The sequence below is a fragment of the Malania oleifera genome, chromosome 9 (genome assembly GCF_029873635.1).
Source record: "Malania oleifera isolate guangnan ecotype guangnan chromosome 9, ASM2987363v1, whole genome shotgun sequence".
Lineage (NCBI taxonomy): Eukaryota > Viridiplantae > Streptophyta > Magnoliopsida > Santalales > Ximeniaceae > Malania > Malania oleifera.
In genome coordinates this window covers 84,258,062-84,275,350 of record NC_080425.1, presented here as the reverse complement: position 1 = coordinate 84,275,350, position 17,289 = coordinate 84,258,062, and the positions used below count along the sequence as shown (strand labels likewise).

Below are 17,289 nucleotides of genomic sequence, written 5' to 3'. Positions count from 1 at the left end.
GTCCTATTTATATTATAGTAATTAATAAAGCAACATAAAATTAAGTGATCTTAAACTAACAAGTTGGAAGATAAACATTTTTTGGGTGCTAATGAGGACATATGTAAGGTTAAACAAATTGATTTGATTAGAAGTTGGTCAAATTACTCAATCTACATCTTCAAATTAATTAATTTTTATATTTAATCATGTCATTTATCCATAGAAGAAACACATACCAACGTACAATTCCATACTATTACACCATAATAGATTCAATAATTACAACAAAAATATCAATCAAATTAATGATGCTTATAAATGCTAACCAACCAATCATATCAATGTATTTAAACAACAAATTCAAAATGGATTTACACCCTCAAACGCATAAGCATATCTATACCTAGTGAGAGGTATGGCAAAAGGGACTAATATACACTCTTCTAATACTCACACGCCTCTTACTTACTAAGGCATTAAAGGTTCAACATTGAAGCACTCGTAGTGACCTAGTTTTATTTTGTAAACTCTTAGCTTGAAATATATTCTACAAATTTCTTAGCCTTTTTAAGCTCTTAAACTTAGAGTTTGAATACTTAGTTGGCATTGCTTGCGATAACTTCAAGACCCAAACTATGGTAACTTTGCAGGATGAGAGTGTGAATCCAAGGAGCAATATGCTAGCAAGACGTGGTCATTCTTGTAATTATGAGCAACAAATTTTTCTCAAATTTTTTCTTGAAAAAAATATTTGCATTTAAGTTATATTTTTTAAATTAAAGCCATGAGTATTTCATTCTGATTAGACAACCCATCAAAAAGGGGCATAAAATGAAAAAATATGTATGTATGCTTTTTGAAAATATTACAACTTTTTGGTTAAAAGCGCAATATGACTAAATGATTTCAACTTTGGAGACAATGAACTATTGTAACTGAGGAAATTCAGGACAATCTATAGAAAATTTTAACTAAAATTATAAAATAAGAATGTAGCAACATTAACATCGTCTCATTCCCTCCCTATATAAAGCAAGGTTCCCTTGACCAATTTACTCTTTATTCAAAGTTTATTTATTTCTCGTAAGAGTAAAAAGTCTACCAATCATAGAATCAAGTTCTTAGTTGGGTTCTAATGGCCATTCACATGTTCTTACTAGGATTGGTCTTAGTTATTTCCTCCTCTTCAACCTCGGCATCTGAGTTTCCAAGTCGTTATAAGACCATATGTGTCAGGCCAAACATGAATAGCACAGGTATATCTTGTCAATCAACATTTTTATTTTTCATTTTGTTTAAAAAAAAGAATATAATATTAAAGGGGTCCAATCATAACTAATTAGCTACCTTTGTGATGCCTAGTGCGACAACCTCTGCCATCAATGTCCAGGTAAATAGATGTTTGATCCCATGAAGATTAAACACGGGACGTCCGAATTGATGGCTCGCCCTAGGAATTGCCTCATTATTGAGCTACCTATGAGGGGTGACCAAATTTTTATTCTATTTTTATTTTTAGAAGCAAAATGAGTGATTTTATTGAGGAATTAATTTTTTATATATATAGATCTTCTTACGAGTCATGCCCGCCAAAATCACATGCAACTTTAATTTTGAAAATTATGAGCTAAAAATAAATAAATTAATGTGGACTAATCAAATATTCACTATTTCTTTAAAAAAAAAGATTTTTAAATGCAAAAGGCCCATATATGTCGACGAATCACTCATTATTATTTTGATTTGATAAGATTATTCTATAAAAAAGATAAAATTTTAACAATTTAAAAAGAATAAAGCACACCAATTTCCACTTACTATTTGTTTTCATTCTAAAATTTTCAATCTTCAATTTTTGAAAACAAACAAATACATATCAATACTACATATTTGTACTTATATAAATATATATTAATGATTTTTTTGGCCGATAGAAAGTAATTGTTATTTGGCTAAGTTTTTGTAGATTGTTATTACTTGTAATATTTTTTATTTAGAAGGTAAGACAAATGTTTTGTGGTTTATGATATGTTAAATGCTTAATGGGGTTTGACCTATAAATATAGTTGTATGCAAATGTTTAGCAATAGTAGTATTTTAAAAATCTAAAACTAAATTCTAGTTTATGGGTGATCGTTGGTCTTTAATTATATAAAACTGCAATTGAATTTTCGTACGTTTAAAGCGTATGTGAAATATCCAAATTAAGGAAGTGTCTAAATTGTGATGACTCATAATTGATCATGAGGTTTAATAGACAAGTAGTTGAATTCTTTTTAATAACTAATGCATATGTTTCATTTTCTTTCTAAAACACTCTTATTATTGAAACAAGAGCAAATGTTTAATTGATCATCCTTGTATTATTATTATTGCTGAAATCTATTCCACTACTTACTCATGCACATACCAATAGTGGTGCTGGTAAATGGTTTCTCATGCAAGGACATCAACGAGGTTCAAGCTAATGACTTCTTCTCAAGCGGACTCAACACACTAAGTGAATTCAATCCATATGGAGCAGCATTAGCGTGGGCGACAGTGAATGAAATCCCTGGACTCAACACCCTCGGCCTCTCAATGGTGCTTGCCTTCTTTGTGCAAGGGGGCATCTTCCCACCCCACACAAACCGAGCGGACGAGCTAGTGTTTGTCTTGGAAGGAACCGTCGAAGTGGGCTTCGTTACACCCTTTCCCGATGACCGTCTCATTTCAAAAGTGCTTCATCAGGGTGAGCTGTTTGCAGTTCCGTCTGGTGTCATCCACTACCAGAAAAATCAAGGAACCACAAACGCCACTGTCCTAGTTGCTCATAGCAGCCAAGACATTGCGCCCGTCATGGTTGCAGAAGCGATGTTTGGGTCCGACTTAAAACTCAAGAAGGATATTCTTGCAAAAGCTCTCCATGTGGATGAGGGAATCATTGCTGCAATTGCATCCATGTTCTAGCTGGATAGTCTGTTGTCTTGTGGACAATAAATTATAAAGAATAAATAAATAAAATGGAAAAACCCCACCTTTGTTGGTATTGATTGCGACCTATATACTCATGCTACAGTACTTTTCATTCATATACGTATAAATCCAAATCCAAATTTTGAAATTCACACTCTCAAACACAATATTAAGATATTTTAAAATCCTTAATTACTACAGGTTTGTTCGGTAGCCCAACTAAATAGGTTGTCGGTCACGAACAAGCAAATGCTTTTCTAGAAACAACAGAATTGCTATGCAATTTCAATTGTGGAAACAAATCTTTTGGTACACTAATTTTTTTTGTCATTATTTTGCCAAATATAATAACATAAAAGAAGGCAGCTTTAATTTAACAAGTTAAAATACAATTTTTTTTTTTTTTTTACCGATATGGAAAGATTTATCTAATAAGAAATTTTCAAGGTATAGTCAAAACATTAGTTGAGTTGAGTCGATGGTGACAATCAAGCCTAAAGAAAACAATCCAATACAAACCAATCGAACTAGTTAGCAATGACAACCAAATTTAACATAGGTAGTCTAGCCTGGACTTATCAAGTTAAGCCAACGAAAGCAACATGTTAGATTGATTAACTATATCGTATATCAAGTCAATCATTCATACAAGGATTCCCTAACTATGCCTAGCTAGCTAGTATATCTTCATAATGCATTCAATAATTGTTGGATAGTCGATTACATACATATAATTGCTAACTAGTCTTGTTTACGTGGTTAAACAAGAAATAGAATTTGCACCCCAGATGTTCTCTACTTAACAAATGTCTATCTTTAGAAGTAGATCCATAGGCTCACCAAGACAAGCACAACGAGCAATACTTGAGTGGTAGGGTAAAGAGACTATCTATAAGACACTTGTTCATACACATATACCTCTTATAGCTACTTAGGCATAAGAGGGTTCATCGTCATAGCACTATTTAGTCTATTTTATTTTGTAGATTTTTTAGGTGCGCGATCTTCCTCGAATTGCCTAAGCATTTCAAGTTTTTGGATTCAAAATCTTAATCATCAATTAGCCCTATATAGGAACTTCCACCCAAGTACCATGGTAACACTATGGAATTGGATTGTAATTTTAAGAAATGATATGAGGAAGTAGAAATTTTGACTTCCCTTATGTATTTACCATTTCCCTCTCGTAGTTAGGTACGGTCAGGATTTAGAAAGAAAGAAAACTCTTTAAAAAAAAAAAAAACAATGTGAGATTATGAAGAGAAAGGAGAGGTTGGATGACCATGCCTCCTACATATGGTATATAACCACTAACAAAAAAGATGGAAAGAAAACCAAAATCCCAATTACTCAAAGAACACACCTTTAACTATGCATAGGTGGTCGATATTCTATTTCCTAACACAAGAAAACAACAATGACTAGATTTGTTGGCCTAGGAAATTAAAGTTGATATCACAACAAGGGACATAAGTGGAATTGTAATTTCCATGGAGATCATCACCACAATACTAACTATTGTCAAGATCTCAAAAACACAATTCAACATCTCATTCGAAAGGTTGATATCTCGACTATGCAAAATGTGCATTCAAAGTCTCCTTGAGGAAGTTCTTTGGATTTATGGTCACCAAAAGGAGAATCAAATCCAACTCAGTTAACGCATCTTGGAGGACGTGGATGCTAAGGGATGGAAATACCAATTATGACATGTAATTTTAAAAGGTATGAGGCGGGAACAATATTGACCATGAGAAATGGGGTTAATGAAGTCCAAGGAGTGGCCACTAAACATTTATTTACATAGGTGTGTTTAGGTCACCTAATTACTAAGGATTAGTTGGTCTATAAGTCAAACCTAGGGTCAAGGAAATTAATAGTCAAAGTCTGCATCCCCAGAATCGAATTTGGGAGTAAAATTATGTAAGAGGAAGGTATTAGTACTCACTTACACATTCATTCTATGAACAGTACCTAATAAGTCTAAAATCACCTTCAAATTTGTTGTGCAAAGAGTATACACCAATGCGTAGTAGAAATACAAATTGAATCGAAACGTGCAATGCCGCAATTAACGATCAACAATACGTAAACAATCAATTACAAAGAAAATAAAGGAAAGCAATAAAATCACATGACACAAGAATTTATGTGGTTTGACAATGTGCCTACATCCATAAGAGCAAATGACTGATTTTTACTATCAATTTGTCAAAAGCTACAATCAAGGGTTACAAATATTGTTTATATATTAACCATATGCGTACAGAAGAGTTAGAATGTATCTAAAACACTTCTATAGCATTCCCCAAAGGAAAACCCTCTGAAATTCCCAATCTACTAATCTTCCCGATTCAAATCCTGTAAATAGCATTGAATAATACCGTCAACGGTTGAATGCTGAGGATAAAGGACGCAGACTGAAACCATCGATGGTTTCTTCCTCCAACTCAACTACCTTGTTCTTGCTTCACTATGCTTTCCCCTGAGCATGTATTTCACTTAACATGAGCCACATACTCCAACAATCTCCACATTGGCGAATATTCACCACTTAGAAGAAATACGAAAGCATAACCCGCAACTCCACCTGGGACAACATATTAGGATGCCTCTCATCTAGTAACTGGAGACGTTGATCAAGTCCAAGCAATGCTTGAACTTGTCCATTGTAACAGGCTTTGTTAATATGTCAACTGCATTCTAAGACGTGTGAACCTTCTCAAGTAGTAGTTCACTAGAAGCAACCATTTCCCTAATCTTGTGAAATCGCAAATCTATGTGTTTTGTCCTTGCATGATACACCTGGTTCTTCGCCAAATAAATGGCACTCTGACTATCACACTACAGATGAACTCCACCTTACTGGATACCTAGCTCCTTAACCAATCATGTAAGCCACAATGCTTCCTTGGCAGTCTCAATCACTGTCATGTTCTCCAATTTAGTAAGAAATAAATCAATAAGCGACTGCACCATAGATCACCAACAAGTAGGTCCTCTTACAAAGGTTAATACATACCCTGTGGTAGACCTCCTATCATCCAAGTCCCTTGCATAGTTAGCATCCACATAACCTATCGCTAATGGATCACTCTGTTGTCTGTTGAACATAATGTCATAGCTAGTTGTACCCCTCAAGTATCTGAGAATCCACTTGATTGCATCCCAATATTGTCGACTGGGATTCAAAAAGAACTTGCTCAGTACGTTGACAGCTTGTGTTAAGTCCAACCTTGTACATACCATGGCATACTTCAAACATCCCACTGCACTGGCATAAGGTACCTTCGATATGTCACGAATATCATCATCCATCTTTCGGCACTGGGCGATAGATAGCCTAAAATGATTCGCTAACAACGTAGTCACCAATTTAGCATTAGCCATGTTAAACCTCTCCAACACCTTCTCTACATAGCTGCCCTAAGATAGCCACAATCTCCTTGCAACTCTATCCCTGTGAATCTCCATCCCAAGAATCCTTTTTGTCGCACCTAGGTTTTTCATGTCAAACTCTTTACTCAAGAGAGTCTTCAACTGATTTACCTCAATCATATTCCTTGCAGCGATCACATGTCATCAACATAAAGCAACAGAAATATGAGTGAACCATCCTCAAGACTCCTCACATAAACGTAGCAATCGTACTCACATATCCTATAGCCAATACAGATCATATAAGAGTCAAACCATTTGTACCACTGCCTTAGAGACTACTTCAGCCCGTAAAGTGACTTCTTTAGTTTACAAACCAAGTGCTCCGGTCTAGGTTGGCAAATCACTTTTGGTTGTGTTATGTAAATTAGCTCCTCCAAATCACCATGGATGAACGTTTTCTTTACATCCATCTACTCCAGATGCATGTTGTAATATGCCACCAATCCCAACGCTACCCTAATGGAAGAGTGTCTGACCATAGGGGAGAAGATTTCATCATAATTAACTCCTTTCCTCTACAAGTATCCCTTTTCTACTAATGGAGCCTTGAACTTCTCTCTCTCTCTTTTTGAAACTACTTCTTTCTTCTTGTCGCCCTTTTCCAAACTAGAAACTGCACCAAATCCCACATCTGGTTCTTATGCATTGATTCCATCTCCTTCACCATAGCATCCATCCAACTACTTTTCTCTTAAGTGTGCACTACTTCATAAAAGGTAATAGGATCCCTGCTACCAATGATAAGTGCATAAGACACCAAATCATCTACAGTTATACTGCAATGGCGCTGCTGGTCTCCTGAGATAGAACTCCCTACATCCTAACCATTGTTGTAAAGACCCAAAAAGGGAAAAATAATAATAAATAATGAAAATGGTAAAGAAAATTAAGGATGTAGGTTTAGCATAGGCCAAACGGTCAACGATTTTCTGAGCTCAAGAAAAATCGTCGACGATTTTGAGTTTTTCGAGGCTCAGTAAAGGTTATATGATAAAAATTAGGTTGGTTAAAAACCAAATCGTCAACGATTTTGTCTGGGACAGTGGCTTATAAATAGGGCAACAGCTCATTTTGTTTGGGATTTTAATCACTCTCTCTCTCTCTCCCCTCTCTCCTAGGGTTGCAAAGCTCTGCTTCTCTCTCTTCAATTTCTCTCAAACCATTTGCTTAATTGATGATCAGACACCATTTCTAAGGCCTAGAAGTGACCCTCATCAATTTAATCGGAGCAAATTAGTTGTTTGGGGGTCCTAGGCACCACTCCAAAGTTAACGTAAGGATAATGAAAAATGTAAGTTATTTTTAAAGATTAACCGGTTAAAATGAGATACGAGAGCCTAGGAATGTTATAGGGGTAGTTATCTCAAAATTAATCTGATTAAACTAAGGTATATGAACACAGGGTTTTGCACGAATGCCGCAGGCACTGTTTTAGGATCCTTATAGGCATTTTACCAGAAATCAGGTAAGGGGAATAAATTATGCCAGGTATTTTGTAAATTAACTAATTAATTTAAAGCATGAGAATATGAAAATATTGTATATGATTTCCTGATGTATCAGGCATTTGAAAAATATTGGTTTAGATTATCATATATTTTTCTAGGCAATTATAATATTATGGAATATTACTTAAAATTTGTGTGGCATGAGAAATGGTTTTGTTATCGCATATTAAACATGTGGGAATCTTTTATGATGAAATGTGATTTATACCTATTTATGGGAAATATTGAAAGTACGGACACGATATTTTGATATTGAGAAATGTGATTTATATAGACATGATATTTTTGATATTGAAATATGTGATGACGATATTATATCGGGAAATGAAATAATAGAAATGACAGTTTTTATACAAATATTACTATGGAATTGTCGAAATGAGAACCTTGATGGACAAGTGATGTACATGAAAGCACGTTACTGTTGCTAGGAAATGATTCAGTGCAACCACACTGCTCGGGGAGAGTGTCGGTATACTACTGACAAGATTTGTTTTAACTTAGCCTAGTAGGCCAACCATGGCTAAGTCCCACCTTCGGGCCGCACAACATGGTCAAGTGTGGTGATTACATGACGGTAATATATGAATGTCCACTCAGGTTGGTTCCTCATTACAGACATGATGAAACTACGTTTATAGACATGTTGGGTTTCGAGCCCAGAGAAATGTATTGAGCACGTGCATATTTTTAAGAAAAATACTTGGTTGCAAATGTATATATACGTATATGGATATGAGTACAGTTTTCATGTTTACTCAGTTAAATTATTTATTAAATGAAGGTATTATGATACATTAAAAATCATGTTGCCACACACTAACAATAATTTATTCCGTCCTACTGAGAGGTGTCTCACTCCTTAAATTTTTAAACATTTCAGGTAATCCAGAGAGATGAGCTTAGAGAGCTCTTGGCAGGATTAATGGTTTTGGGGTTGAAGTTAGTGTCGGCGAGACACTGCTATTTATCTATGTATGGATATGTATTATGTACCTTGGGATGTATAAGTGGTTTTTGGAGAGACATACTTTTGTATCATAATGGTACTAGTACTCTGGTATTGTATATGGGATTTATATATATTATGCTTCCACTGCGTTGTAGTATAGCTTATGGATAGTTGTACTCGATAACCCTTTTGGGGGTTGGGTGGTTTATATATGGTATCAAAGTTTCGTGTATTAAATATATATATATATATATATAGTAGAATTTTCAGGTCGTTATAATTTGGTATCAGAGCCAAAAAAAGGAGGCAAGGTTTCTTTGGCCACAGGGTAAACCATCAGGAGAATGAGTGTTTAGCAAATCATGCATACTTTGGAAGAACCATGACGATCCAATTATCCAAAGGATGAGATGGAAATTCAGGAGCACTTGGATTGCTCCCCTCTTGTGTGATCACATTAACTGGCAATTGGCTCTTTAGTATGTTTGGAAGTCCCTCAAGCTCAGCATCTTCTTCTAAAATGGCTTCCAATCCAAGACAAGCAATGCAGGAAGGCCTTGGAAAAGTGTATCGAATATGCAAAAACACTAGACCATGCTCATATGGAGTCTCCCCTTAAAATTAGCCAGCCTTCTTTCTCTTCGCAGGGCTATAACATCGACCCTATCCTTTTTTGTTGTGTGGAATTCGAGGTCAAAAGTATCCTTATAGTTCTTTAGCATCTCTAGCTTGGCTATCCCTTGAAAATGTTTCCAAGCCCTTTACCCACCTCATAGTTTTGTTTTAGCATTTGTCAGGCAGACATCATGTTTATCTCCTCAATTTTTGGTTTAGGAGCTTCAAAATATTCACTAACATAGGTGGGGGACACTATCTCAAAAGCTTGAAAAGAACTCTTAATTCTCTGATCATCGGTCCCAATGTAAGGTGCTATATCTAAACTATATGCTCGGTGACTCTCTTCTCCTTTCACTATTATCAGATGATTCTCATATATAAATTTCAACTTTTGATGGATGGTATGGCCCTTATTATGTGGATCCAACACCATTCTGAATTGCTTGGGAAGGTCAAAATTAGTTAAAAAGGAGCGAAACTATAACGACCTGAAGATTAATGGTATTTAAATAATAAAAAAGGAGAGAAATGGAAATAGGAACAGAAGGAGGCAGTCAACGACATTGCATTTTGAAGGTGAGAGTCCCAAGAAATTTTCCATGTCTCGTCGACGAACACAGGGGTTTCTTCGATGAGTGTTCTTCAAGATCTCATCGACGAGGTCCCGTCTCGTCGACTAGAAGATGCTGAGAGAGGATTTTTGGAAGTCTGAAATTCATTGACGAGGGTGTAGGTTCGTCAACGAACTTTCTACAGGACTCATCGACGAGGTGACGTGGCTCGTTGACGAATCCCGCAGTATAAATAGTGTTTAACTCGGTTTTCTCGCAAAAAAATCCACTGAATTCACACACTCGGGAAGTTCTCTCCAAGTCTGCTGGAGCGGATTGTCGGTGGGACAAAGTTGGATTTCATTCCAAATTCAGGGTAAGGTCTTTTAAGCAAAATTTGGTTTAGTAGCAGTTGTAGGAAATGTAGTAGACGTAAAAATAATGATGTTTTGTTATGGGATTTATGATTTTCAGGGTGTTGAGTGGAGAACCCTGCAGGTGCAGGACTCGCTACAATAGGGGGATTTTAGCAAAAATCAGGTAAGGGAAATATGCTATGCTATGCAGTTTGAGAATGATTTTCAATATGAAATGTATATTTTACCATATTATTATTCAAAGCAGAAATTTATATAGTTTATCAATTAGGTATAATATGTTTTAAATTATTGTGTGGCTTGAGAATATAGATATAGTACAAAGATATGCTTTACAGTATTTTTCAGAGCTATGTTTTACTGATTATACAAACAATGAATATATTTATAGTAATTACAGAATATCATAATTATATAGTTGATACAGATACATTTTACAGTACCATGACATACAGTTTTACAGTTTATTTCAGAAAATACAATTGATACAGATACAGTTTATCACAGCGTTATGGTTTCTACAGTTATTACAGAATCATGGTAAAACAGATAGTTGTATATAGAAATGTATTATATAGTATCAGACCCTGATAGACATTACAAATACAGTTTACAAAGCATGGTATCGTAGCTACATACAGTATAGAGTGCAACCACCTATTTAGATAATACGTGGTATATAAGTCGATCGTATAGAACCCACGAGTGGACAGGCTTCCCAGCAGATATGAATTGAGGAGGGCTGATCAAACTGATGGAGTATAGTGGTTTATCCTAGTCAGTCAGCCAGGATAGATCCCGCCTATGGGGCCGCACAACCCTGTCATGAGGGGTTAAATCACGACATACAGTTATCCACAGGGAAGTTTTCAGTTATTATTATGTATATATAGATTTACAGAGACAGAAAATATACTTATATATATATATATATATATATATATATATTAGAAGTATTTTGAGTAGAAACCTAAAGTACAGATATGTTAAGCAATAGGAAAAATGTGATAGTGTATATTACTGGTATTGTATTTACAGATTCAGTGATACATGATTATATAGTAATAGATTTTCATAGTATTGTAACTCATTTTCCACACACTAGCAATAGTATATTTCGTTTTATTGAGCGCTGGCTCATCCCATTACTTTAACATTTTTCAGGTGATCCAGATAGGCGAACAGATCATGCTAGATAGAGAGATTTCTTGATAGCCCTAGTTTTACGATGATTTTGTGATTGAGTTTTGTATTTTTGGGATTGGTGTTACTAGAGGGAGTTGTTTTATATGACTATGGTCTAAATGTATTGAACTTTGGTATTGTATTGTATGTATGGATGTATGGTTTATGTTTCCGTTGCGTAGGTATTAATATTGTATACAGGCCTGAGTTTCATAGAAGAGGGTATCAGAACAGTTAATATATATGTGATATGAAGGAAGGAAAAAAAATGTTATAAACATTTGAGGTCATTACAGAAACGCTTGAAACGGGTTGAGCAAATGGGATCAATATGATGCAGGATCCAATTGTTTGATTTTGACAGTCTCGTCAAGAAATGACTATCGACAAACATGAACCTTTTGAAAACTCTACAAGTTGTCGCCCATCTAGCTCTCAGTTTCACTTTGAATTTTAGCAATTTCAACCCCCTCCTAATTTTGATCTACTCTTTGATTTTTGTAAAAACTAATCACATCTTAATATCTTATCCAAGCTCCCTTCTTCTTCTTGTTCAAAAGGTTAAAGCTCTCACTGATGGAGGATAAAGGGCTTGAAAATAAGAGACAAAGAGGGTAAAAGTTCCTACATTGGTTTCTCTTTGCCAAAAATCAACTCCCACCCTCATCTTGTTATGCGCACAGGAGTTATTTTATAGTGTTGTGTTTTGTGGCTCATATTTTTGAGTGGATGACATACACAAAGGAGAAGAACATAGTCGAATTAGCATGTTGTGGGAAATCGTCAACAGTTTGCTCCAACTGTCGACGGTTCGACTGAAGATTTTAGAATGTTGCTCTCAACTTTTATCCATCGAAGGAACTATTGACGGAATTCTCTGAATTTTACCTCGAACCATCGATGGTTTCAGCAAATCGTCGACGAATTCATTATGAGCAGCGAGGCTGATTTCAAATTTTGAATGTGAACATTAGTGTGGTTAGGTGTTTAGAGGAAACCTCAGTAATGTTTATAAATACATCATTATGGGTGTATTCTCATTGTAAGAAGATCATTGTATTGTGTCTTTTGATGCTGAGATAGTGAAACTTTACCGATTGCTCCCATGGAGGTAGGCATTACCGAACCATGTAATTCCTTGTGTTCTTGTATTGATTTCTATTTGCTGTCATCTATATACTGCGTGGGTGTGTTCCATATTTGGTTTTCATTGATTGTTGCATTAATATTCCGTTGTGCAATATGATTCTATACACAACAAATTGGGATCAGTGTGATTGTTGTTATGGCATCGGGTACTTCGTTTGCGAAATTTGATGTTGTCAAATTTGATGGAACTGGTAATTTTGGTCTGTGGTAGAGAAGGGTGAAATATATGCTTGTGCAACAAGGGATGATGAAAGTTGTGTATGGTGTTCAACTAGAAGGCATGGATGATGCAAATTGGAAGGAATTGGAGGCAAAAACGGTATCTACTATCAAGTTATGTCTGGAGGATGACGTGCTGTATCACGTCATGGAAGAGGATTCTCTTGCAGCTATATGACAAAAGATTGAAATCCAGTACCTGTCCAAATATCTTATGAATAAACTTTTTCTTAAGCAAAGACTTTATTGGTTTGAGATGGTGGATGGTTCGAATTTGAACTAACAAATCAACGCATTTAATCAAATCATGAGTGATTTAATGCGGGTTGATGTAAAATTCAAAGATGAAGATAAAGCATTAATGCTACTGAATTCTTTGTCCGCGTCTCACACGTATGAGACCTTGGTTACAACTCTTACATGGGGCAAAGAGACCCTAAACATGGAAGAGGTGACAAGTGCATTGCTTGGCTTTTATCAAAGAAAGAAAGTCCGCGATGAAATAACTCATGTAGAGGGACTTGTTGTGAAAAGTAACCATGAATGTGGGAGAGGAAATTTTAGAAATGGATCAAGTCAAAAATCTCAATCTCAGTCCAAGAATAAAAAGGAAATCTTGTATTTTAAGTGCTACAAAAAGGGGCACATTAAATCGGATTGTCTAGAATGGAAGAAAGGGAAAGCTGAAAATCAGGAAGGTAATTCAAAATTAGAGTTGAAGAAGGGAATTCAAACTGTAGTGACAATGATATACTTTCAGTTTCATCGGGGTCGGATCGCCTCACAAACTTGTGGATCCTTGATTTAGCATGTTCTTACCATATGACTCCAAATAAAGAGTGGTTCAACACTTACAGGTTGGTAAATTCAGGTTCAGTTCTTATGGGTAATGATGTATCATGTAAAATCATTGGCATAGGAGATGTAGGAATCAAAATGTTTGATGATGCTATAAGAACCTTAAGTAATGTAAGACACATATCGGACCTATAGAAGAGTCTCATTTCACTAGGCACTTTGGATTGTAATGGATTCAATTACAAGTCTGAAAGTGAAATTATGAAGGTGTGCAAAGGCAATCTAACAATGATGAGAGAGCAAAAGTTAGATAGGAACATTTATGCATTGCAGGGAACTACTGTTGTAGGTGGAGCTGCAGCCATAGATTCTGAATTTGATGAAACTGTTTTATGGCATATGTGGCTTAGGCATATGGGTGAACATAGCATGAAAGAACTTTATAAGAGAAAACTCTTGAAGGACATGAAAACATGTAAGTTGAACTTCTACAAGTTTTGTGTCCTCGAGAAGCAAATCCAATTGCAATTCAAATCAGTTGTTCACAATATGGAAGGTGTTCTTGACTATGTACATTCTGATGTTTGGGGGCTGGTGAGAGTAGCATCAAGGGTGGACATGTTTATTTTGCGAGTTTTATTGATGATTACTCATAGAAAGTCTGGTTTTACTTCATGTGGCACAAGTCAGATACGTTTTTTAGATTTAAATTGTGGAAAGCTGAAGTGGAAAACCAGATGAGGAGGGGAATTAAATACCTCATATTAGACAATGGGACAGAGTACGTTGATTCTTGTTTCATGGAGTTTTGTGCGCAATAGGGCATTAGGAGACATTTCACTATTCGTTGGACACCTCAGCAAAAGGGTGTGGCTGAAATGATGAACCAAACTCTAACTAAGAGAGCTCGGTGTCTCAAGTTAAATGCGGGGCTAATGAAGAACTTCTAGGCCAAGGCAGTTAGCATGACTTGTTTCTTGGTAAACTGATCGCCAAGGGAATCACTAGAGGAGAAAGTGGCAGAAGAAGTATGGACGAGAAATGTAATAGACTATTCTGAATTGAAGATATTCGGGTGTCCAACCTATGTCCACGTGTCTAGTGAAGAGAGATCGAAGCTTGATGTAAAGTCTAGATGCTGCTTCTTTTTAGGGTATCAAAAGGGTGCGAATGGGCTCAAGCTGTGGGATCCAATGACAAACATTGTGGTGATCAGCAAGGATGTAGTTTTCGATGAGAAAGCTATATTGAAGCGTACTCAAGTTGATAATAAAGAGAAACAGGAGCCAGTAAGCTGGAGCAGAGATAAGCATGTTGTGCAGGTGGAGTTAGAAACTCAAGACAATGACAATGACTTGGTCCCCCGATTGCATGGAGTTCTAGCTCGAAAAACTAGCAAGTTGACAATGTTCCTATACTGAAATCTAGACGCACTATTAGACCATCGCCAAGGTATGGCTTTGATGATTTGGTGTCTTATGCTTTCATTTCTAGTAGCAATGATCCAACTACATTTCAAGAGGCAATGCATGACCATGAGAAAAGTAGGTGAATGACTGCTAAAATGGAGGAAATAGAGTCTTTGCATAAGAATTAGACTTAGGTTTTGGTGGAACTTCCAAATGGGAAGAGGGTGATAGGCTGCAAATGGGTATATAGGAGGAAGGAAGTAATTTCAGAAAATGAAGGAGATAAATTTAAGGCACAATTAGTGGCAAAGGGATACTCACAGAAGAAAGGAGTAGATTATAATGAATCTTCTCACCTTTGGTTCGACACACTTCCATTAGGGTTATGTTGGGATTAGTAGCTCATTATGATCTGTATTTGAAACAAATGAATGTGAAGATGCCTTTATCCATGGTGACTTGGAGGAACAGATTTATATGGTATAGCTGGAGGGATTCAGTGAACTCAGGTAAGAGCACTTAGTTTGCAAGTTGAAGAAGTCTCTTTATGGGCTGAAACAGTCTCCAAGGCAATAGTAAAAAATGATTTGGTGCATATATGATCTGAATAGGCTACAGGAGGTGTGAGTATAACTGCTGCATGTATGTGAAATACCTTAATGACAGTTCTCTTATCTTCTTATTGTTGTATGTCGATGACATGTTAATAGCTGCGAAGGACTTAACTGAGGTAAATTAGTTAAAGGATTTGTTACATAAAGAGTTTGACATTAAGGACCTTGGCGCTGCCAAGAAGATACTTGGGATGGATATTAGTCGGGACAGGACTGTAGGGACGTTGTGGTTATTTGAGGGTGGTTATGTGGAGAAGGTGTTGGATAGGTTCAGCATGGTAGATGCTAAACCGATATGTACACCTTTAGCGAATCACTTTAAATTGTCTACTGTTGAATGCCCAAGGAAGGATGATGAAATTCAGGACATGTCAAAGGTTCCCTATGCTAGTGTTGTGGAGAGTTTAATGTTTGTCATGGTGTGTACAAAGTCAGACTTGGCACATACAGTGAGTGTGGTAAGTAAGTTCCTTTCTAATCCGAGTAAACGACATTAGAGGAGATTGTTAAATGGATTTTTAGATACTTATGAGGTACATCTAAATTATGGTATCATGTTCAGCAAGCAACAAAATAGTTCATCAGTTGTGGGGTTTTTTGATGTTGATTATGCAGAGGATATGGATGACAAAAGGTCTACAACAGGTTATGTTTTTACTCTTGTAAGAGGACCCATCTATTGGAGGTTCATGGTACAATCTCTGGTGGCATTGTCTACAACTGAGTTTGAATATATAGCAGTTTCCGAAGCTACAAAGGAAGATTTTTGGCTTACCGATTTGGTCAAGGAGCTAGGTATACAGTAAGGCGGGGTTGTACTGCATTGTGATGGTCCGAGCGTCATCTACTTGGTGAAGAATCAAGTGTACCATGCTAAAACCAAGCATATTGATGTAAGATTCCACAGGGTTTAGGAATTGATTACTTCAGGTGAACTTGTACTGGAGAAGGTTCATACATCTGAAAACGTAGTGGACATTTTGACAAAACCGGTTACTACTGAAAAGTTCAAGCATTGCTTAGACTTATTTATGTCTCCAAGTGCTAGAAGGGAGACAGACCCAACCTAACATTCTAAGGTCAAGATGGAGCATATGACTATGTTATTTGGATTTCTCCTATCGGGCAGATATTCACCAAGGTGGAGATTGTTGTGTTTTTTGGTTCATATCTTTGAGTGAATAACATACACAAAAGAGAAGAACATAGTAGAATCAACATGCTGTGGGAAACCGTCGATGGTTTGCTCCAACCGTCGATGGTTTAGCTAAAGATTTCAGAATATTGCTCTCGGCTTTTATCCATTGAAGAAACCAGTGACGAATGTGTCTGAATTTTACCTCAAACCGTAAATGATTTTCTTAAACCGTCGATGATTTCGTTCAGTGCAATGATACTTATTTCAAATTTTCAATGGGAACATTAGTGTGGTTGGGTGTTGGAGGGAAACCTCTGTAGTGTTTATAAATACATCATTCTGGGTGTATTCTCATTGTAAGAAGATAATTATATTGTGTCTTTTGACACTAAG

General features: G+C 36.1%; 1 protein-coding gene across 1 annotated transcript; it reads left to right on the top strand.

Moving 5' to 3' along the window:
• The first annotated feature begins 2,382 nt into the window (after positions 1-2,382).
• On the top strand, positions 2,383-2,931 carry LOC131163542 (putative germin-like protein 2-2). The gene has a single exon (XM_058120136.1). It carries the CDS (start codon positions 2,383-2,385, stop codon positions 2,929-2,931), a length of 549 nt encoding a protein of 182 aa, XP_057976119.1.
• The last annotated feature ends 14,358 nt before the right edge of the window (positions 2,932-17,289 follow it).